At 49.2% G+C, this 18,261-nt stretch overlaps 1 protein-coding gene across 2 annotated transcripts; it reads left to right on the top strand.

Annotated features, from left to right (window-relative positions):
• Positions 1 to 185: 185 nt before the first annotated feature.
• On the top strand, positions 186 to 17,562 carry PLA2G5 (phospholipase A2 group V). Of its 2 annotated transcripts, XM_053576927.1 has the most exons (6): positions 186 to 236; positions 4,589 to 4,691; positions 11,213 to 11,262; positions 12,369 to 12,513; positions 16,387 to 16,493; positions 17,078 to 17,562. In XM_053576927.1, the coding sequence occupies exons 3-6, from the start codon at positions 11,223 to 11,225 to the stop codon at positions 17,200 to 17,202; spliced, it is 417 nt and encodes a 138-aa protein (XP_053432902.1). In that variant the 5' UTR covers positions 186 to 236; positions 4,589 to 4,691; positions 11,213 to 11,222; the 3' UTR covers positions 17,203 to 17,562. The 2 variants fall into 2 exon arrangements, with proteins under 2 accessions (XP_053432902.1, XP_053432903.1); XM_053576928.1 differs by lacking the exons at positions 186 to 236; positions 4,589 to 4,691 and adding an exon at positions 10,599 to 10,725.
• The last annotated feature ends 699 nt before the right edge of the window (positions 17,563 to 18,261 follow it).

Raw genomic sequence — 18,261 nt, forward strand, 5'->3', positions numbered from 1 at the left:
CCCCAGGCTCTGGGTTTGGCTGGACTCCTTGTGTCTATAAAGCCAGTTGGGGACTGAGCAGGGTACTGCCCGGCTGGGTCCAGGCAGAAGTTTTTCCTTACCACCTTCCTTAAATCCCACATTCAGGGATTTAAGATTCTGGAGACCAAGGCTCTGCTCCCCCAGGATCCACAGTCTGTGGACCCCAGTATTCCTGCTGGAGGCAGGGACACCAGGCTCTGCCTAAGGAGCAGGAGGTGAGGCCAGGCCACAGAGGTCAGTTACTGGCATGGTGGCTGCACAAACCAGGGAGGGGCAGGCCAGCTGGAGAGGGACAGCCTGGAGAAGCAGGGGTCTGGAGAACCCAAAGAGGGCCTTGGGGGAGGTGGGTGGGAGAGAGAGAGTTTGAGATTGAGGTTGAGATCAGTGTGTTCAGAGAATGGGAAGAATTTGCATGAGGCTTGTCCCCAGGAAGGGGCTGGGAAGCAGGTGGGATAAGGCATGGCTGAGGGTGGGTATGATCAGAACGCTGTGCTCCCGTAGAGGGAGACATGTGCCTCTAACTTGGGCAGGACGTGCTCTGTGCTGTCATTGTAGTTAGAAAGACTGACCAGGGAAGGAAGCCATCAACTCTGCAGGGGGGGTTGGGGAAGGTGTCTCTTGAAAGACATGGCACTTCCTTTTAGCCCAGGGAAAGAGTTCAAATGCTATTCCAGGTGTCATGGGCATTCTGAAGGTCAGTCTCCTTTCCCCCGCCCTAACGGACAGATGCCGGGCTGTAAACCAGCAGTGCAGGGACTGATGCTGTTATCTCTGCAATTGTCTCTCTTGGTGCCTAATGGGGACCCTGCCCACAGGATTGCTCGCAAAATGTTTGCTGGGTTGGATTGGGGTTGAGACAAGTGGCATGGCCTCAGAATGTGGGTATCTCACGCCCACCAGCCTAGACCCCTGGGCACTGTCTGGAATCTTGCCAGTCAGAGTACAAACCTGCTCTGGAGTTTCTCCCTCTCCCCCCAGAGAAGTAATGTGATAGCCTGGGAAAACAAGTGGTCTTTCCCTGTTAGAAAAAGAGAGCAAAGAACATCCTAGATGGAGGGAACAAAAGAAACACAGAGAGAAAGGGAGGCTAGTTCGTAGTTTATTTCTTGAGACTGAACAGTTTAATTGATGAGATTTCTCAAGGATAAAACAAAATGTACTCGATACTGAGTAGGTGTTTGGATTTGCATTGATAGCCAAAGTTTCAGCAAAAGCTGGACTTGAGCCTGTTATTGGACAGTGGCTGTAACATATGTACAAACTGTACGTACATCACAGACTGACTCCTAGACGGGCCCAGCTGTGTGCATGGTGAGAGCAAGCTGCCAGTTTACAGACTGGCTGAAGCCCATATGGGGTGGCTGCTCCCCTCAGATTTAATTGGCTCATCCATCGCGTCCTTCTTCTATTCCACAAATAAGTATCAACCACCCATTCCTGGGGGCAAAGATGAATTGCTGATAATATAATGAGGGACGAGATGGACAAGCGTCCATATTCTAATGGAAGGGAGAGGGGACTTAAGTTATAAACAGTAAGTTCAAGAGAATTAAAGATGACAGCAAATGCTGTGAAGGAAAAGAGCAAGGCAACCTTGGATAGGTGGTCAGGGAAGGCTTCCTGGAAGAGGTAGCATTTAAGGTGAGCCCTGGAGGATAGAGAATCATGTATTTGGGGCAGGAGGATTTGGCCACATGTGCCATCATGGAAAGTCAGACTCGGTGGGCACCCCGGGCCACATCCAAACCCCAGTCCTTAGGGGGGTGGGGAAGAGTTAGACTCAGAGGGTGGGACTACAAAATATTTGACAGCTCTCTGAGCTATACAGAGCAACTGAAGGGCTCACAGTATTTTTTAAATCTTGGCAAGATGTAATTTGTTAAACTTTTTGTTTTTTTTACAGAGTAGAACCTATGCATCATAAGTGATGCAGCTGACTGTGTGTGCTTTGACAGGTCTTTAAAGAAGGTTCCTTTTCCTGAGACTTGGAGTGGGACTATGTCCCACCCACTCAGTCCCTGCCTCTCACACTATGTTTCTCTTCCTAAAAAGTGTTAAATAAAAAGTGCCTTCCGGGTACAGGAAACTTACCACTCCTTAGGCAGCTCATTTGATTCCCAGGACACATGAGCTGTTAGAAAATTCATTCTTGGCTTGAGCCAAAATCGAGCTCAGAATGTCTGCCTGCCTGGTGTCACTTCTGTGATCTGAAGCCACAGGGACAACTCTGATTACTTTTACCCCCAACAGCTCTTCAGGGATTTGAAGACAGCCTGGGGACCCCAAGCAGTCTTCCAAACACCAGCCAGCCCCAATTCCTTCCCTTCTGGCTGCCGTGATCCAGACACCTCTGAGTTACCCAGAAACTCACTCAGAGAGAGGACTCAGGGCCAGGACGTCTCCCTGGGGAGAGGCTGCTAGGGGTCCTCATTCTGAGCACCACACTTCTGCCATCATCACCAATGACAACCACAGTTTCTGCAATGTGACTGGTATCAGGTCTGGGGTCACTTATGTGACTGCTGAGCTGTGCTACCCACCCTGTCCTGGTGCATTTCAGCCTTGGGGATCTCAGGATAGGACCTATTCAGTCCCCTCTTACTGAATCAGATCAAGATCAGGATGAAAGTCTAAACTTCTCAGCCTGACACAAAAGGTTCTTTGTGCCTTACCCAGCTGTGTCTCTTTGGCCAGACTTTCCCACCATTCCTGAGTTTCTACTAAACACTTGAAGCAAGTTCCATTTTTAGGAAAGTCAAGTGGGGGCATGTCCCATCTTTCTACTAAAAATAGTCAACTTTTTAAAAGATATTACTATATGCCTATACACCTGCCGTGTTTCCACTTAGAGCACAGGGCTAAGGCAAATGAAATTACTAACCCATTCCCTGTGTGGGTGAACTGAGGCAGAGAGCAGTTTTGAAACTTGTTGGAGCTCACACAGCTAATAAGTGGTGGTTCTGGGACATGGCCTCTTAACATATATCCTGCCCCAGTCCCTGGAGTGCAGCTTAGGACGAATGATCATCAAATTTGTAGGAATTTTACAAACTAATTGTTAGAACACAAGCATCATTCAAAGTTATATAAACTGACAATCAAATAAAATGAAAAACAAACAGAAATACTCAAAACTTGTCACTTCCTAATGATTTTATTACATTTTACTATCTCCTATGTTCTTAAGACTATTTATGCTTAAATAGCCTCTGTCTGTTAAAAATACCATATAATGGGGCATTTAGTGACATTACGCTAGTAGCACAAAATTGCTCATGGTGGGAATATTTACACTACAGAAATAGGCAGATGTTAAAAATTAGGGTTTCTCCCTGCCCCTTATCCTATTGACTAAGATATCACAGCTTAACATTCTCAGCCACCACATCAATTTGTAGTTCCCTGAATGAGCCATTACAATGCATGTCAATGAGGCTTGTGTAGGCTGTTTCTCCTGCCTGGAACACTTCCTCACATTCTTGGCTGGGTGAACTCCAGCCCACTCTTTAAGGTCCAGTGGCACCATCAGAAATCCCTCAGTGACACTATCATCCTGGGATGGGCGTCCCCCAGTGTGCTCATACAGTATTTATTGAGCAATTCCAGTGGCACCATCAGAAATCCCTCAGTGACACCTTCATCCTGGGATGGGTGTTCCCTAGTGTGCTTACAGAGTATTTATTGAGCAATTGCTAGTACTGTACTCTGAGCTCTGCACTTGAAATGCAAGATTGCATAAGAGCTGATCTGCTCTCAAGACACTGTCTCATCAGTGGTAAGCTTGGCCAGAGGGCAGGACTCAACACTGAGTTCCTTGGAAGATCATGGGTGATCCCTCCAAGCAGAGAGCAGATTGGGCATGAGACAATGAGGAGTGGTGAGGACTAGGGCAACACTAACCCTATGCCCCGTCTATGACTGGAGCTGCTTCTCTGCAATGGCCAGCTGTCGCCATGTAGGAATCCAGACCTGGGATGGCCAAATCTCTTAAAGAGAAGCTGGAAATCTGGATTTCTGCCTAAGATCTTTTAATATTTAGCCATTGGCAACTAATTCTGTGTTTTTACAAAAGCACTGTGTAGGTCAAGCAAAGCATCTCTGAGGGCTGCATGGGCCTCGGGCTAAGTGTTTATAACCAAAGATCCAGTTCCACTCATCGAGCAATTGTTGGGATTATGAACCCATTCCACTAGCTTCTTCATCTTGTCTGTAAAGAAACCACGTGACACTTTGGTCAGATACCTTATAAAAATCCCAACCATGTCTTTGTTGATTTCTTAACCCTTTTGTGTAGTGGAAAGAACATGGATTCAGGTGACAGATGGGCCAGACAGGTTCTGGGTCCTCCTTTCACCAGCTGTGTGACCTTGGGCAAGCTTCCTAATATCTGCCTCTGAGTTTCCTTCTTTGTAAGATGGGATCTAATGTCTCACAGATTTTGTGAAGCTTAAGGAAGACTGTGAATATTATACTTGCCTTGTAATTGTGCCATAGTGGATGTTCACTGAAGGTCAAGTTCTTCTCTCCTTCCTTCCTGAGCCATCCCTCCTGTAATCTTCTCCAACAGGAAGTGCCAGAGTGAACATTCTAGAGATGAGCAAGCTCCCTGTGGAAGGAGGAATCATGGAAAACTTCCTGGAGGAGGAGGACTTGATGTAGACTTTCTGCTAGTGAGTATTGTTCAATGCCATGTGACAGCAAACCAGCTGATGTGGCCCAGGATATCTCAGCAGCTCAGCTTCTCAGAAAGAGGGTGGGGGGTCCAGTGTGAACTGGGGCAGTGGGGTGAGAATGGAACTGGAGTCAGAGGAGTCATGCATTCACTCAGCAAACTCTTGATGAGCACTTACTGGGTGCCAAGTGCTGGGGGACAGAGGTGAAGCAGACACAGTGTCTACCCTCATGGAGTTCTCAGTTGACTGGCGAGACATCATAGCAATAATATTTATAATAGTTACGATTTACTGAGCACCTACTAGGTCAGGCACTGGGCCCCTCTGCCTAACTCATCTCATTACATTATCACAATTGCAAAATTTATCTATTTTATGTAGATAAAATCAAGACCCAAGAGGTTAAACAAGTTGCTCAGGTGACACAGGCAGTCCAAGGTGAGACCCAGGTTTGAGTTCACGTCTGTCCGACCGGAAGCTCGGGCTCCTGGATCTGATCTTGTGCCTTCTCCTCCTTCATGAATTCAGGCATCCCTTCATTGAGCGTTACTTGTTAAGCCAAAGCTAGCGCGGCAAAGTGCTCTCTGCCTGGGATACCTTCTAGACACCTGCAAAAAATAAATAAATAAGAGCCAGCTCTCTGAAGTGGGATGAGCCCAGCCAGGAAGAGGTGAAGAGAGAAGAGCAACTCCTGAGGACAGGCCCCTAAAAACACTTGCGGGGGTGGGGAGGCAAAGAAAAATGGGGAGGGGTGAGGGCAGGGGGTAGCCGGTGGGGTGTGGCCTTGGGAAGCCCACACGGGGAGAGAATTTTAAGGAGGATGAGATGGTCTTTGGTCTTTGAGATGGATTGCCCAGAGAGATGGAGGGAGGAATGAACCCCAGGCTCGGGTGATGCCGGATGTGGGGAGCCCTGAGAGCAGCCAAAAGGTTCAGAATGGGCAATGAGCAAGTGGAGGCCTCTGGGCTCAGATCTTGGTTTTTAGAGGAAAATGAAAGCTAGAGAGAGAGACAGGAGAGGTCACCAGAGGCAAGGGAGTTTTCCTTTCTTTTTTTTAGCTTGATTTTATTTAGCTTAGGATGGGGAGGCGGGTGTGTGCCAGTCAGGGGATGAGAGAACTGGTTGGAAAAAGAGAAATGAAAATGCGGGACAGAGAGGACTTTTCCTCACAGGCCTGGACACAGTATATATTTATTTGACGTCTTTTTTCCATTTTTTAAGAGACAAGGTCTCAATGGCTAGTAGAAGGGGAGCTAAAAGTCCAAATCTTCTTGAAAAAGTGTGGGTATGTGGGAGTGTGGGGGAAGGGGGGAGGTAGGGTTTGATACAAGTCGAAAATGGAGAATGGTTGTAGCTACCTACATCCTGGGAGAACACTCTGGAAGGTTAGCTATTATGTTTTTGTTTGTTTGTTTGTTTTAGACAGAGTCTCACTATGTTGCCCTGGATAGAGTGCTGTGGCGTCACAGCTCACAGCAACCTCAAATTCTTGGGCTTAAGTGATGCTCTTGCCTCAGCCTCCCAAGTAGCTGGGACCACAGGCGCCCACCATAACACCCGGCTATTTTTTGGTTGTAGTTGTCATTGTTGTTTGGCAGACCCAGGCTGGATTTGAACCTGCCAGCTTCAGTGTATGTGGCTGGTGCCCTAGCCACTGAGCTACAGGTGCCGAGCCAGCTATCATTTATTTATTGGCATTATTCTACATTTGCCAATGCCCTAAGTTACAAATGTATAAATTTATTTAATCCTAACAGCAACTCTGTAAGGCAGGGGCTCTACAGACGGTCCTGAGGTGATGTATCCAGTAGTGGGGAAGCCAGGATTTGAACCCAGGATTTGTAGCTGATGTGGAGTCTGCGATGTTACCTCTGGGCCACACACTTCCATACCCAACATTAGTTTATATGCCTTATTTCATCTTTGGAGGCAGGGTCTTGCTCTGTTGCCCAGGCTGGAGTGCAGTGGCACAATCATAGCTCACTGCAGCCTCAAACTCCTGGGCTCAAGCGATCCTCCTGCTTCAGCCTCCTGAGTAGCTGGGATTACAGGCACATGCCACCTTGCCCCACTAATTTTTAAATTATTTTTGTAGAGACTTAGTCTTACTATGTTGCCCAGGTTGGTCTGGAACTCCTGGCCTCAAGCAATCCTCCTGCGTTGGCCTCCCAAAGTATTGAGATTATGGGCCTGAGCCACCATGCCTGGCCCCTTATTTTATATAGCACATTCCTCTCCAGGAGTCTCTGGGGTGGGAGGGGCTCATTATCCTCGTGTTTCACATGAAGGAACAGAGACGTGTAGTGACTTGCCCAGGGTCACACCGCTACTATTACGTGGCTGAGCGGGGACTCCAGCTTGCCTCTCTCTAACTGCGAGCCTGCCACTTTCCCCAGAGGAAAGAAATGTAGGCATCCCGTGGGGAGCCAGGTGCTGAAAAGGAGGCGCCCCTGGACTTGGGGCGGCAACATTCTGCAGCCTTTCCAAGGCTCAGGACTCCATAGACTCCTGAGTCACCCCAGTTCAGGAGTGGTACAGAAAAAGCTGGGGGTTGGCAGGTTAGGAACAACAGGAAGAGGACCCCGGTGGCAAAGCTTCAAGTCCAAGAGGGGAGCTGCCTGGCTCCCACACATCCCTGGGTGTGGGCTGAGTGAGACAGAATGAAATAAAAGCAGGAGGCGGGGGCTGGGGGACCGCTCAGGGCCAAGAGCGGGAGTGTGGTGGGTGGGAGGGGGGCTATCTGGTGGGCAAGAGCCCGGACCATGAATGGCCCAGCCAGACCCTTCCAAACTTCTTTCCTGAAGCCATCCAGGCACTGTGCCCTGCTTCAGAACATAGCTGCTTCTGAAAACGGAGAGGTAGAAAATACCCAGGGGTCTTGCGGAGGCGTTTCGGGGGAAATTAGGGCTTCCTATGTGAGTTACCAGGAATCTTGGAGTGGGTCCAGGAGGGAGTGTGGGAGGTGGCAGAGAGGCCCTTAAAAGGCGGGCCCAGCCCCTGCCTTTTCTGCCCACCAGAGGACTGAGGACGGTGCCCACCAGAGGACTGAGGACGGTGCCCACCAGAGGACTGAGGACGGGAGGAAAGGTCTCACTGGTGAGGAATATCATGCTGGGCATTGCCTGGCTTGAAGCGGTTTGAGGGAGCAGAGCAAACCCCCATCCACCCCCTCCCCACAGATTGCAGGCACCCCAGCTAGGCAGCGGAGCTTGGAGCTACTCTTCCTTTCCAGCCAGGGACACGCTCTGGGGTGGGGGGTCCTAGGAGCACTGGGGCTGCTGCATCTGGGCTTGGGGGACCTGTCGCTGGGGTGACCGGCCACTTCCTGGACTCCACATCTCTTGTGTCTGTTGGGAGATCTGTCTCCGCTCTCCCCACCTCTCATTACCATAGCCACTGCTCCACTTGAAACTTCTCTTACGGATGGGCTCATTCACCTCTGGTTGCTTCAGGAAAATAGCCAAACCCACATCCTTCTCTGGGGCCTGCTGTGGGTTCCTCTGCCGTCCCCTCTGCAGGGCAGTGTTTCAGTGGCTCTACTGCCTCTGCTGTGAAACTGCCTTTCACTTTTTCAGACCCATTTTCTTCCCTCCCTCCGTCCCTCCCTTCCTTCCGCAGGGTCTCACTCTTTTCTCCAGGCCAAAGAGCACTGGCATGATCATAACTCACTGTAGCCTCAAACTCTTGGGTTCAAACTATCTCCCTGCCTCAGCCTCCCAAGTAGCTGGGACTACAGGCACCCACCACCACTCTCGGCTAATTTTTTTTGTTTTTTTGTAGAGATGGGGTCTTGCTGTATTGTCCAGGCTGGTCTTGAGCTCCCAGCCTCCAATATCCTCCTGCCTCAGCCTCCCAAAGCACTAAGATGACAGGTGTGAGGCTTTGCAGGGACTCCAGCTGCTCACTTACACCAGTAGCTTATGCCCAGGGTGTTCCCAAATGCTCCTGGGAGGTTGATTTTCTTCAGGTCTGGGGAGGCTGACACACCAAGAAATGATTGCTGTTTAACAGATAGCGTTTTATTCCCGGTTCCAAGAGAAGAGGGCGTGTTGCCCCTCCCAGGGGTACCAGGTTGGTAAGGAGGCAGAGGAAGCCAGCATAAACATGGCCCAGGGCCTTTGTTGTGATTTCTGAGGGAAAGGCCTGTGGGGCAGGGTAAACAGCATAGGAACAGCTAGTCTGACATTCCACCAGGCTCCAGGCTTCCCTAGTTGTCCAGCGTCTTGGAGTGTGAAGTTGAGATGAAGGTGGCTGGAGGTACGACTAGGAGGAGCCCTTTGCCTTCTCTTGGAATTAGCTAGTCCTGGGAGGGGCAGCCTCTCTCTGGCCGGCAAATCCCCCAAGATATCAACACATCATAAAAAATTGAAAATAAAAATCATATTTAGTGCCCAGGGTGCTCAGAGGCCGTGGAGTCGAGTCGGCCAAGGGAGCAGATTCACAGTCCTGGGTTAAGCCTATGGACGACTCACTTCACCTGCCTGAGCATTGATTGCTTCATCTGTAAAGTCAAAAACTGCTATCTGTCCAGCAAGTAACCATTTAAGGAGACAGACGCTGGGCCAGCTGGTTTGATAATAGCCACCTGCCAAGGTCACTGGGGAGGCCAATGCCCACTGTTTAGAGAGACAGTGGGTGGTGCCTGGCTTGTTGGAATTAACCAGTGGATGAGTGGCAGCCTCAGGAAGCAGCAGGGAAAGTTGGTGTGGCAGGATGGGATCTAGGGCCGCTTCCCTTGGCTGTTCAGAGCCCTCAAAGCGGAGGCTGTGAATGTTCCTGGAACTCAGGGTTGCTGCTGGGCAGAGGTGGCATGGAGGCCAGCCTACCAGCCAGCCAGGAGCCCCGGGAATTCTGAAGTGTGTTTGAAGGCCAGGCCTTGAGAGGTGCCAGGGGCTTGGGCAGAGCCCAGGGTCTCTTAGACAGCAGGGCATTGACGGGGAGATCCTGGCAGACCACAGGGCAGCTGGACAGCTGTGGATAAACAGGGACTTGGGCATCCGGGGAGGAAGGGGAGCAGCCAGCTGCCAGGGAGGAGCCTCCAAGAGGCCAAGTCAGAACCCGGGGCTGGCCCTGGACACGTGGAATGTCCTCTGCCTCTGTTTGGGCTTGTTTTGAACTTTAGGCTAATGATGACTGTGTTTGCCAAAGACGCATTCTAAGGAGGGAAGCCGAGGGCTCTGGGCACATGAGGCAGAGTGTGAGAAGGAATGGTCCCCTCGTTTCAAAGAATCCATGTCTCTGGAAAGGGATGCTGTGTGGTTTAGTGAGGGGTGCATGAGGACAGCCCTGAATCCTGCCTCTCCTTCCTCCTGGCTGTGTGACTCCTGACAAGATCCTCAAGTTCTTTGAGCTTCCATTTCCCCCCCTGGCAAAATGGAAAAAATGACAAATACCCTGCAGAACTGTCACAAGTACCCAAGGTTGACTTATTCTTTAGGGAGGTGCAGTGCCTGGAGCCCAGGGAAATGCTTTCATCTTAAATTCTTTTAAAATAAGGAAGAAAATAGGAATATAATAATAATAATGACTACATAGTGATGATCCAGCTTGGATGATCATTTTCTTAATACTAATGTAATTGTCAATTGCTTATAATACATACATAGTGTGTGCATATTTGCATATTTTGGAGAAGGGAGGCACCTACTCTGGGCTGGGCACTGTTCTGGATGTTGGGACAGAGGGCTGTGTCCACCCACCTTCTGCCCCGGAAGAACCAGCAGGGAAGACACCCGTGAGAACAGGCAACCACAGCATCCTGAGAGCTAAAGGGGCTGCAGACACAGAAACGCGGGCCTCCTTCTGCCGTCCCACCACTCGCTAGTGTTTCTCTCCCTGCCAGGTTCTCTTTCTTCAAGGGCCATGTCTAGGCTACGTCAATTCCTGCCCCTCAGCTTATGCCATCAAATCTCCGTTTAAGAATCCTGCCTGGGGCTGGGCACAGCAGCTCACGCCTGTAATCCTAGCACTTTGGGAGGCCGAGGTGGGTGGATTGGCCTGAGCTCAAGAGTTTGAGACCAGCCTGAGCACAGTAAGACCCCATCTCTACTAAAAATAGAAAAACTAGCTGGGTGTTGTAGCAGGTGTCTGCAGTCCCAGCTACTTGGGAGGCAGAGGCAAGAGGATCCCTTGAGCCCCAGAGTTTGAGATTGCTGTGAGCTGTGATGCCATGGCACTCTACCCAGTGCGACAGAGTGAGACTCTGTCTAAAAAAAAGAATCCTGCCCATTCTGTGGTTCCTTTTAGCCATTTTCTGCTGAGGGGTCAGTGTGTCTGGGTGTCTGTGACTAGGTGCACTGGTGGCAGGGGCTGTACCCCTGAAAATGCTTCCATGAATGCCCCTGTACCTCCAGGGACCCCCGTGCACCTGTAGTAGGTTTTTGCCTCATCATGTCTGACTGCGGTCACCTGTTTATTGACCAATACAAGGAGGCTTGGCAGGGAGCCAGGGTGGGGTCTGAATGGGCTGTGGGGGCATTGCCTGACAGATGTGTTGTGGGATGTGATTTCTTTTCCAGAACCCCAGAGATGAAGGGCCTCCTCCCACTGGCTTGGTTCCTGGCTTGCAGTAAGTGCCGGCCCCTGACCACTGAATAACCTTTGTCCCACAGGCGTCCTAGTGTAGTGGAAAGGGGATCAGTCTTAGGGGTCATGGAGATCCGTGTTTGAATCTTGGCTTTGTGCTGATGGAGTAGATGCCAGCAAGAGCCTTTTTCCCTCTGAGCTTCTGCTCCCTTGGCTGACCTGGGTGAATGTGGCCCCGGTGGGGCTGAGGCGGGTTCTAGGAGATGCCACTTATAAAGTGTGAGAAGACCGCGGATGTGCTATGTGGCCGGCAAATTCAGGAGGCGGATTTTTTTCCTTGGTTGCAAAACAAACAGGTCAAAACAAGACAAAAAGATGAAAATTAAAACACAAGGCCTTTAAGTAAAAAGTCCCAACCTGTGATTCATGGTCATTCTGTGGTCAGGCCCACCCGGGGCTCCTACGTGTCCCACCCCCAGCTTCCTCCCTGCAGCTCCAAAACCATGAACACAACTCTGATGGCCACATCCCTGCAGACCCCGGACAGAGCCTCAGGCCTAAAGCCCTGGATGGGGGCATTTCTTTCCCTCCAAGCTTCAGTTCAGATGAGGGAATGACTTCGATGATTTCTAAGGGTCCCCTCCTGCTTCAAGATTGTCTGCCTTACATTCTAAAAAGTGTTAGAAGGGAGAGAATGTGGGGGTGACCAGGAGCTCCTGTCTGCCTGCTTTGTACGGACACCACATGCGTGACCCCCTAATAGGTCTTGGGCACTTACTCTCTGTCTGCCACTGTGCTCAAAATTTACACATTTTGTCTTATTTTAACCCTCATAACAACTCCATGAGGTGACTGCTAAGTTTAGGTTCCCATTTTCCAGTTGAGGAAGCTGAGGCTCTGAGGGAATAAAAGTAAGCCTGTTCACCACCATACTTTTAATTAACGGCAGAGCCAAGATTTGAACCTGGGCCTGCTCACTTTTTCAAATCAAACTCTGAACCACTGCTTGCACTGCCCTTCCCACTAATTGGGAAAACAAAAAGGGATAGCTGGGTCCTTCTGAGCCCAGACGACAGGGGGCAGAAAGGGCAGGAGACGCTCGGGGCAGGGCTGCCCAGGTGTCACCTGGGGACACGGGCTGTCTTCCAGGCATACCCACTGTGCCAGGAGGCTTGATAGAACTGAAGTCGATGATTGAGAAGGTGACAGGAAAGAACGCCCTGACGACCTATGGTTTCTACGGCTGTTACTGTGGCTTGGGCGGCCAAGGAACCCCCATGGATGCCACTGATTGGTGAGCTGATCCCCATCTCTGCCCTGTGTGTGTGCTCCAGGCTCTGCACCTGCATTCTGTCACTCAATTTCATGTCAATTCTAGAAGATGATCATTAAAGCACTAATTCAGAGATAAGAAAATTAACTAGCAATCCCAAGATCTCAGGGGCCTAAGGTGTCAGTATCAGACGTAACAAATGGTCCTAAATGTAGTGGCTTAAAGCAGCAACAATCACTTTGCTTATGAACCTGCCTTGAAGGTAGGGCTTATCCCTGCTCTACTCAGCTTTGGCTCAGACAGCTCAGCTGGGGCTGGATAAGCCGCTTTCCTGATGGGCCCTCCTGTGCCTGGCACGTTGCTGCTGTCTCCTGGCCTGAGAGTGGGCCAGAACCTTCAGTTCCTCTAATGAAGTCCCCTGCAAGGATGCCTGGACTTCCTCCCAGCCTGGTGACTCTTGAATTCCAAGAGTGTGTTCCCGAACTGCAAGGCCAAAGGGTGCAGTGCTTATATGGTCAGCCTCCAAAATTCCGTAGTGTCACACTACTCTTGGTTGAGGCAATCACAAAGGCTTTAAGAGGGAGGGGACTTAGGTTCCACTCTTGATTGGGAAGAAGTTCTAGAACAACATGTTAAATGGGAGATAGTGTTCTTTGTAAAACATACCCTGTTGGGCTAATCATTCTGAAACCACTAGACATATAATGGAAGAAAAGAAGTGCCAAAATTGCTTTGAGGGCTGACTCGGCGCTGGCATGGGTGCAGAGCTTCCCAAGGGGAGGACTTAGAAGGTGACCGTAGTGATATTCAGCAATGAGGTACTTAGCACTTTTTCTTTACATATATATACACACACATATATTTTATTGTTGGGGATTCATTGAGGGTACGAGAAACCAGGTTATACTGATTGCATTTGTTAGGTAAAGTCCCTCTTAGAGTTGTATCTTGTCCCCAAAAGGTGTGTCACACACCAAGACCCGCCCCCCTCCCTCCTTCCCTCTCTCTGCTCTTCCTTTCCCCCATTCCTCTCCATAGCACTTTTTCTAGGATGAGTTTGCAAACTAAACTGTCAGACCTCTGGGGAGTGCCAGAAAATAAGAAAGTGCTCAAACGAAACAAAATAAACCCCCACGTTGACAAGGATATGTCAAGGGACATGTGAGCCAATTGAAAAGGCACCCCATGGCCAGGGCAGAAACAACTTGAGAAGCAAAGTGAGGAACCCAAACCCCAGGAGAAATCAGGAGAAAAAAACACCAGACCAAGCCCTGGCCAGCACTGCTCACAACCATCAAGTCCCCTAAACCAAAGAAAATGTGACCAACTGCCACAGCCAAGAGAAGCCTAATGAGATGAAAAAACTAAACGTAACTTGGAATCCTAGACAGGACCCTGGAACAGAAAAAGGACACCAGGTAAAAACTAGAAAAATATGAATAAACTGTGGACTTTTTAGAATTAGTGAAATAATGATTACTAATATTATTTAATTAATTAGGTAATATTTATTTATTTATTATTATTTTGTTTTTTGGCCGGGACTAGGTTTGAACCCGCCACCCTCGGCATATGGGGCCGGCGCCCTACCCACTGAGCCACAGGCGCCACCCCCGTAATAATTATTTATTTAATAATATATTGATATCAGTTTGTTAATTGCGAGAAATGTATCATACTAATATAAATTGTTAGTAATAGGGGAAAGTAGGCCAGGCGCAGTGGCTCCCACCTGTAATCCCAGCACTCTGGGAGGCCAAGGTGTGTGGACTGCCTGAGATTAGGAGTTCAAGACCAGCCTGAGCAAGAGTGAGACCCCTGTTTCTACTAAAAATAGAAAAAACCTAGCTGGGCATTGTGGCGGGTGCCTATAGTCCTGCCTACTAGGGTGGCTGAGGCAAGAGGATTGCTTGAACCAAGGAGTTTGAGGTTGCTGTGAGCTGTGATGCCACAGCCCTCTATCCAGGGCGATAGAGTGAGACTCTGTCTCTAAAAAAATAAATACATAAAATTGGGGAAACTGGCCATTTCTCCTGTACAATCTCAATTTTTCTATAAATAAATAAAAAGAACTTTAATTTTGGATTAATATGAGGGTACAAATGTTTAGGTTACATTGTTTTCAATTCTAAGATAAAGTTCAAGTTGTAGTTGGGCCCTTCACCCAGGGGGCGTGCTGAACACCCTCACGTTGTGCACATTAGGTGGGATCCGACTTTCTCCCTCCTTCCTTTCCTCTCTTCCCCCGTCTTCCTTGAAAGACTATACTTGTGTTTTTTTTTTTAATTTTAAGTACAATCTGCCACACCTAACATATAATCATCCTTCAGGGTCTGAGGAAGACTGAGTCCAGGACCCCTTACGGATACCAAGATCTGGAGATGCTTTAGTCCCTGGTATAAAAGGGCATAGTATTTGCATATAACCTACACACATCTTCCTGTATACTCTAAATTATTTCTAGATGACTTACAATAGCTGATATAATGTAAATGCTGTATAAGTAGTTGTTATACTGTATTATTTAAGGCAATGGTCCCCAACCTTTTTGCACCAGGAACTGGTTTCATGGAAGACAATTTTTCCAGGGAACAAGGATGGGAGGGGCACAATGGTTTGGGGAGAATTCAAGTGCATTACATTTCTTGTGCACTTTATTTCTATTATTATTACATTGTGTAGTGTATATTGAAATAATTATACAACTCACCATTATGCAGAATCAGCAGAAGCCCCAAGTTTGCATTCCTGCAGCTGGATGGTCCCAGCCCCAGCATCGCCACCTCAGCTCCGCCTCAGATCATCAGGCATTAGATCAGGCGTCCTCAAACTGCGCGGGCCACACGAAGCAGTGTGAATTGTATTTATTCCCGTTTTGTTTTTTACTTCAAAATAAGATATGTGCAGTGTGCATAGGAATTTGTTCATAGTTGTTTTTTTTTAACTATAGTCCGGCCCTCCAACAGTCTGAGGGACAGTGAATTGGCCCCCTGTTTAAAAAGTTTGAGGACGCCTGCATTAGATTCTCATAAAGGAACATGCAACCTGGATCCCTCCCACACACAGTTCACAGGAGGGGTCCTGCACCTATGAGAAGGTAATACCACAGCTAATCTGACGGGAGGAGGAGCTCGGGCTGTGACGCAAGTGATGGGGAGCACTGCAAATGCAAGGAAAGCTTTGCTCCCTTTGACCACAGCTCACCCCCTGCTGTGCCACTCAGCTCCTGGCAGTCCATGGCCTGGGGGTCAGGGACCACAGGTTCAGGGAATAATTACATGAAAACAAAAATCTGTATGTGTTCATTACCGACACCACCTTTATAGGCCAGTTATATTTTTGATCCCCGGTTGTTTGAATCCACAGATGTGAAACCAGTGATGCTAAAAGTTTAATTTTTTGTCACATAACAGTTCAATGTGAATCACATGTTGATTAAGGGACCTGGGTCTTATAGCTTTGCTGTCCCCTGTGCTCTCAGAGTCTTCTTTGGGTCATCTCCATCCAGCTGAAAGATGGAGAAAGAGAGAAAGTGGAGGAAATTGTGGGTGGTGTTTTTGGACGTGCCTGACAGTGGAGTGCATCACTTCTGCCCATGCCCCACATCCTGGCCAGAACCTAGTCCTGTGTCTGCACCTACCTACAAGGGAGCTGGGAAGTATCATCTAATTGTGATTCTTGGAGAGAAAAGTGGGCCAGTGACCTGCTAGCTGGTGGCAACTCTCGTGGAAGGCCGGGCAGCTCTTAGCCACACTGCCAGGTCTTGTCCTGACAGGCTACTCCCACCAGGGTGGCTGTGCTAAAGTGCCATGGTTGAAGTTTTCCTCCTATTAGGGACAAGGGGGTCGAGAGGGCACCCCTTCCACTCAGGATCGAATTCTTTTGCATGGACAGGTGCTGTTGGGTTCATGACCGCTGTTATGGGCAGCTGGAGGAGGAAGGCTGCAACGTCCGGACACAGTCCTACAAATACAGATTCTCACGGGGCCTGGTCACCTGCGGTAAGTCTTCCTGTTCAAGCCATGGGAAGAGGCTGGACCTCTCAGGGTTCTGAGTTCAGCTGCCCTAGAGGCCAGCCAGCCTATGTGTTGGGGGTGCAGATCTGGGATGAAAGGGGCAGGCTTACTGCAGCAGGGAAGGGCTGAGCATTCACTGGGTGCCAAGGACTTAGCACACTTCCCTTTATTTGATCTCCCAAATGCCCTATGCAGTAGACTTAATCACCCCCACTTTACACAAGAGGAAGCTGACACTCCAAAGCTTGCTGGTGTACATAGCAGGGCTCTAGCTCAGATCCTCGGAGTCTGGAACGGCATCTCCTCTATGAGAATCAGAGTTTCCTGCAGCACCGAGGCTGTCTCCACCCTCATGTGCTTCCTCCATCAGACCGGGATCTCCCTGAGGGCAAGAGCTTTGCCTCTTCCATCAGATTATCCCCCAGTGCAGGAGCTTTGCTCCCTGTCTCAGGCTGAGAGCTTCTCAGGGCAGGAAGCAAAGCTGGGAGTCTGCTCAGGCTGAACCAAATTCAAGTTCATAAAGCACATCCTTTCCCATCCTCATTCTGTGCTTGGTATCCTGTTTGCAGAGCGTGCGTCCCTCTGTCCTATGCAGCTCTGTTCCTGTGACCGGAAGTTTGTCTACTGCCTGAAGAGAAACCTCTGGAGCTACAACCCTCACTATCGCTACTTCCCCAATTTCTTCTGCTCCTAGTCACCTCAGGCTGCTCCCGCTAGACTGAGACTTTGTTCTCTTCTCCAACACAGAGTTCTGACTCTGCTGGGGGTCCTGGGACAGACTCCTGGCCTCAGACCTCATTCTTTCTTGGAGGAGCCCCAGGGCAACCCTTCACCTTCTGGAAAGTCCCAAGAGAGTGACTCCAATCATGTGGCTTGACAAGGTCCCAGGGTCTCTGGGCTTCTGTTGCCATGCTGAGTGCTGTCCTCTAAGCCAGGGCCAGCTGTGTCTCTCCTTTCCCCTGAAGACAGCACTTGTCTCCAGCTAGAAGACCTCCCTGGCTCGCACTTGCCTTTTAGCTTCTGCAATCAGATTGTCACCACCGCCTTCCAGAGAATTTTTAATTGATAGAAGCAAAATTGACTCTATGAATAATAAAATTTATTCTCTAATAAAAATCACACTGGTGTTTTCCTCTGCTGTGGGAGATTGTTGGTGTCTGTTTCTCTGCCCCTGGGGCACTAAACCCAAAGTTATCTGAGATGGGAGGGCAGATTAGGAAATAGGTTTCCAGATGAGCTTCAGGCCTTCCCCTGGGTTAATTTCCTTAAACCTGGGAGTCTTCTGGAGCCCAGTGCTGCACATCGCTCTTCCTCAACCGGGGGAGGGAAAAATAATTGGCCATTTTGCAGCAACGGCTTCCAGGCCAGAGAGGGTGGCATTCAAATCCCAGCTTCCTCTTCTCCAAATGTGCCTTCTGGGCTGATGACTGAACCTCTCTGATCTTCAGTCTCTTTCAAAAAGAAACTGGTCACACTCCTTGTGATGTAAAATGAGGCTTCCAAAGCCCACTGTGATGCTGGCATGGGGGATGCTGAGGTTCTGGGATTTCATGGAGAGGAATTTTTTTAAAAAATAGGGTTCAGCCATGGGGTTATTTTTACTAAGTAAGGACTTCTAAAAACACAACTCACCTATCAATTCATACAAGGAAGTGTGCTCTAACACCACGTGGGCAGGAAGAAAGACAGTATTCCAAAAGACTATTCCAGAATCCTTTCCAAGAAAGGACCTTTGGCTTTTATTACACTGATA

Source organism: Nycticebus coucang, chromosome 22 (genome assembly GCF_027406575.1).
Source record: "Nycticebus coucang isolate mNycCou1 chromosome 22, mNycCou1.pri, whole genome shotgun sequence".
Classification (NCBI taxonomy): domain Eukaryota; kingdom Metazoa; phylum Chordata; class Mammalia; order Primates; family Lorisidae; genus Nycticebus; species Nycticebus coucang.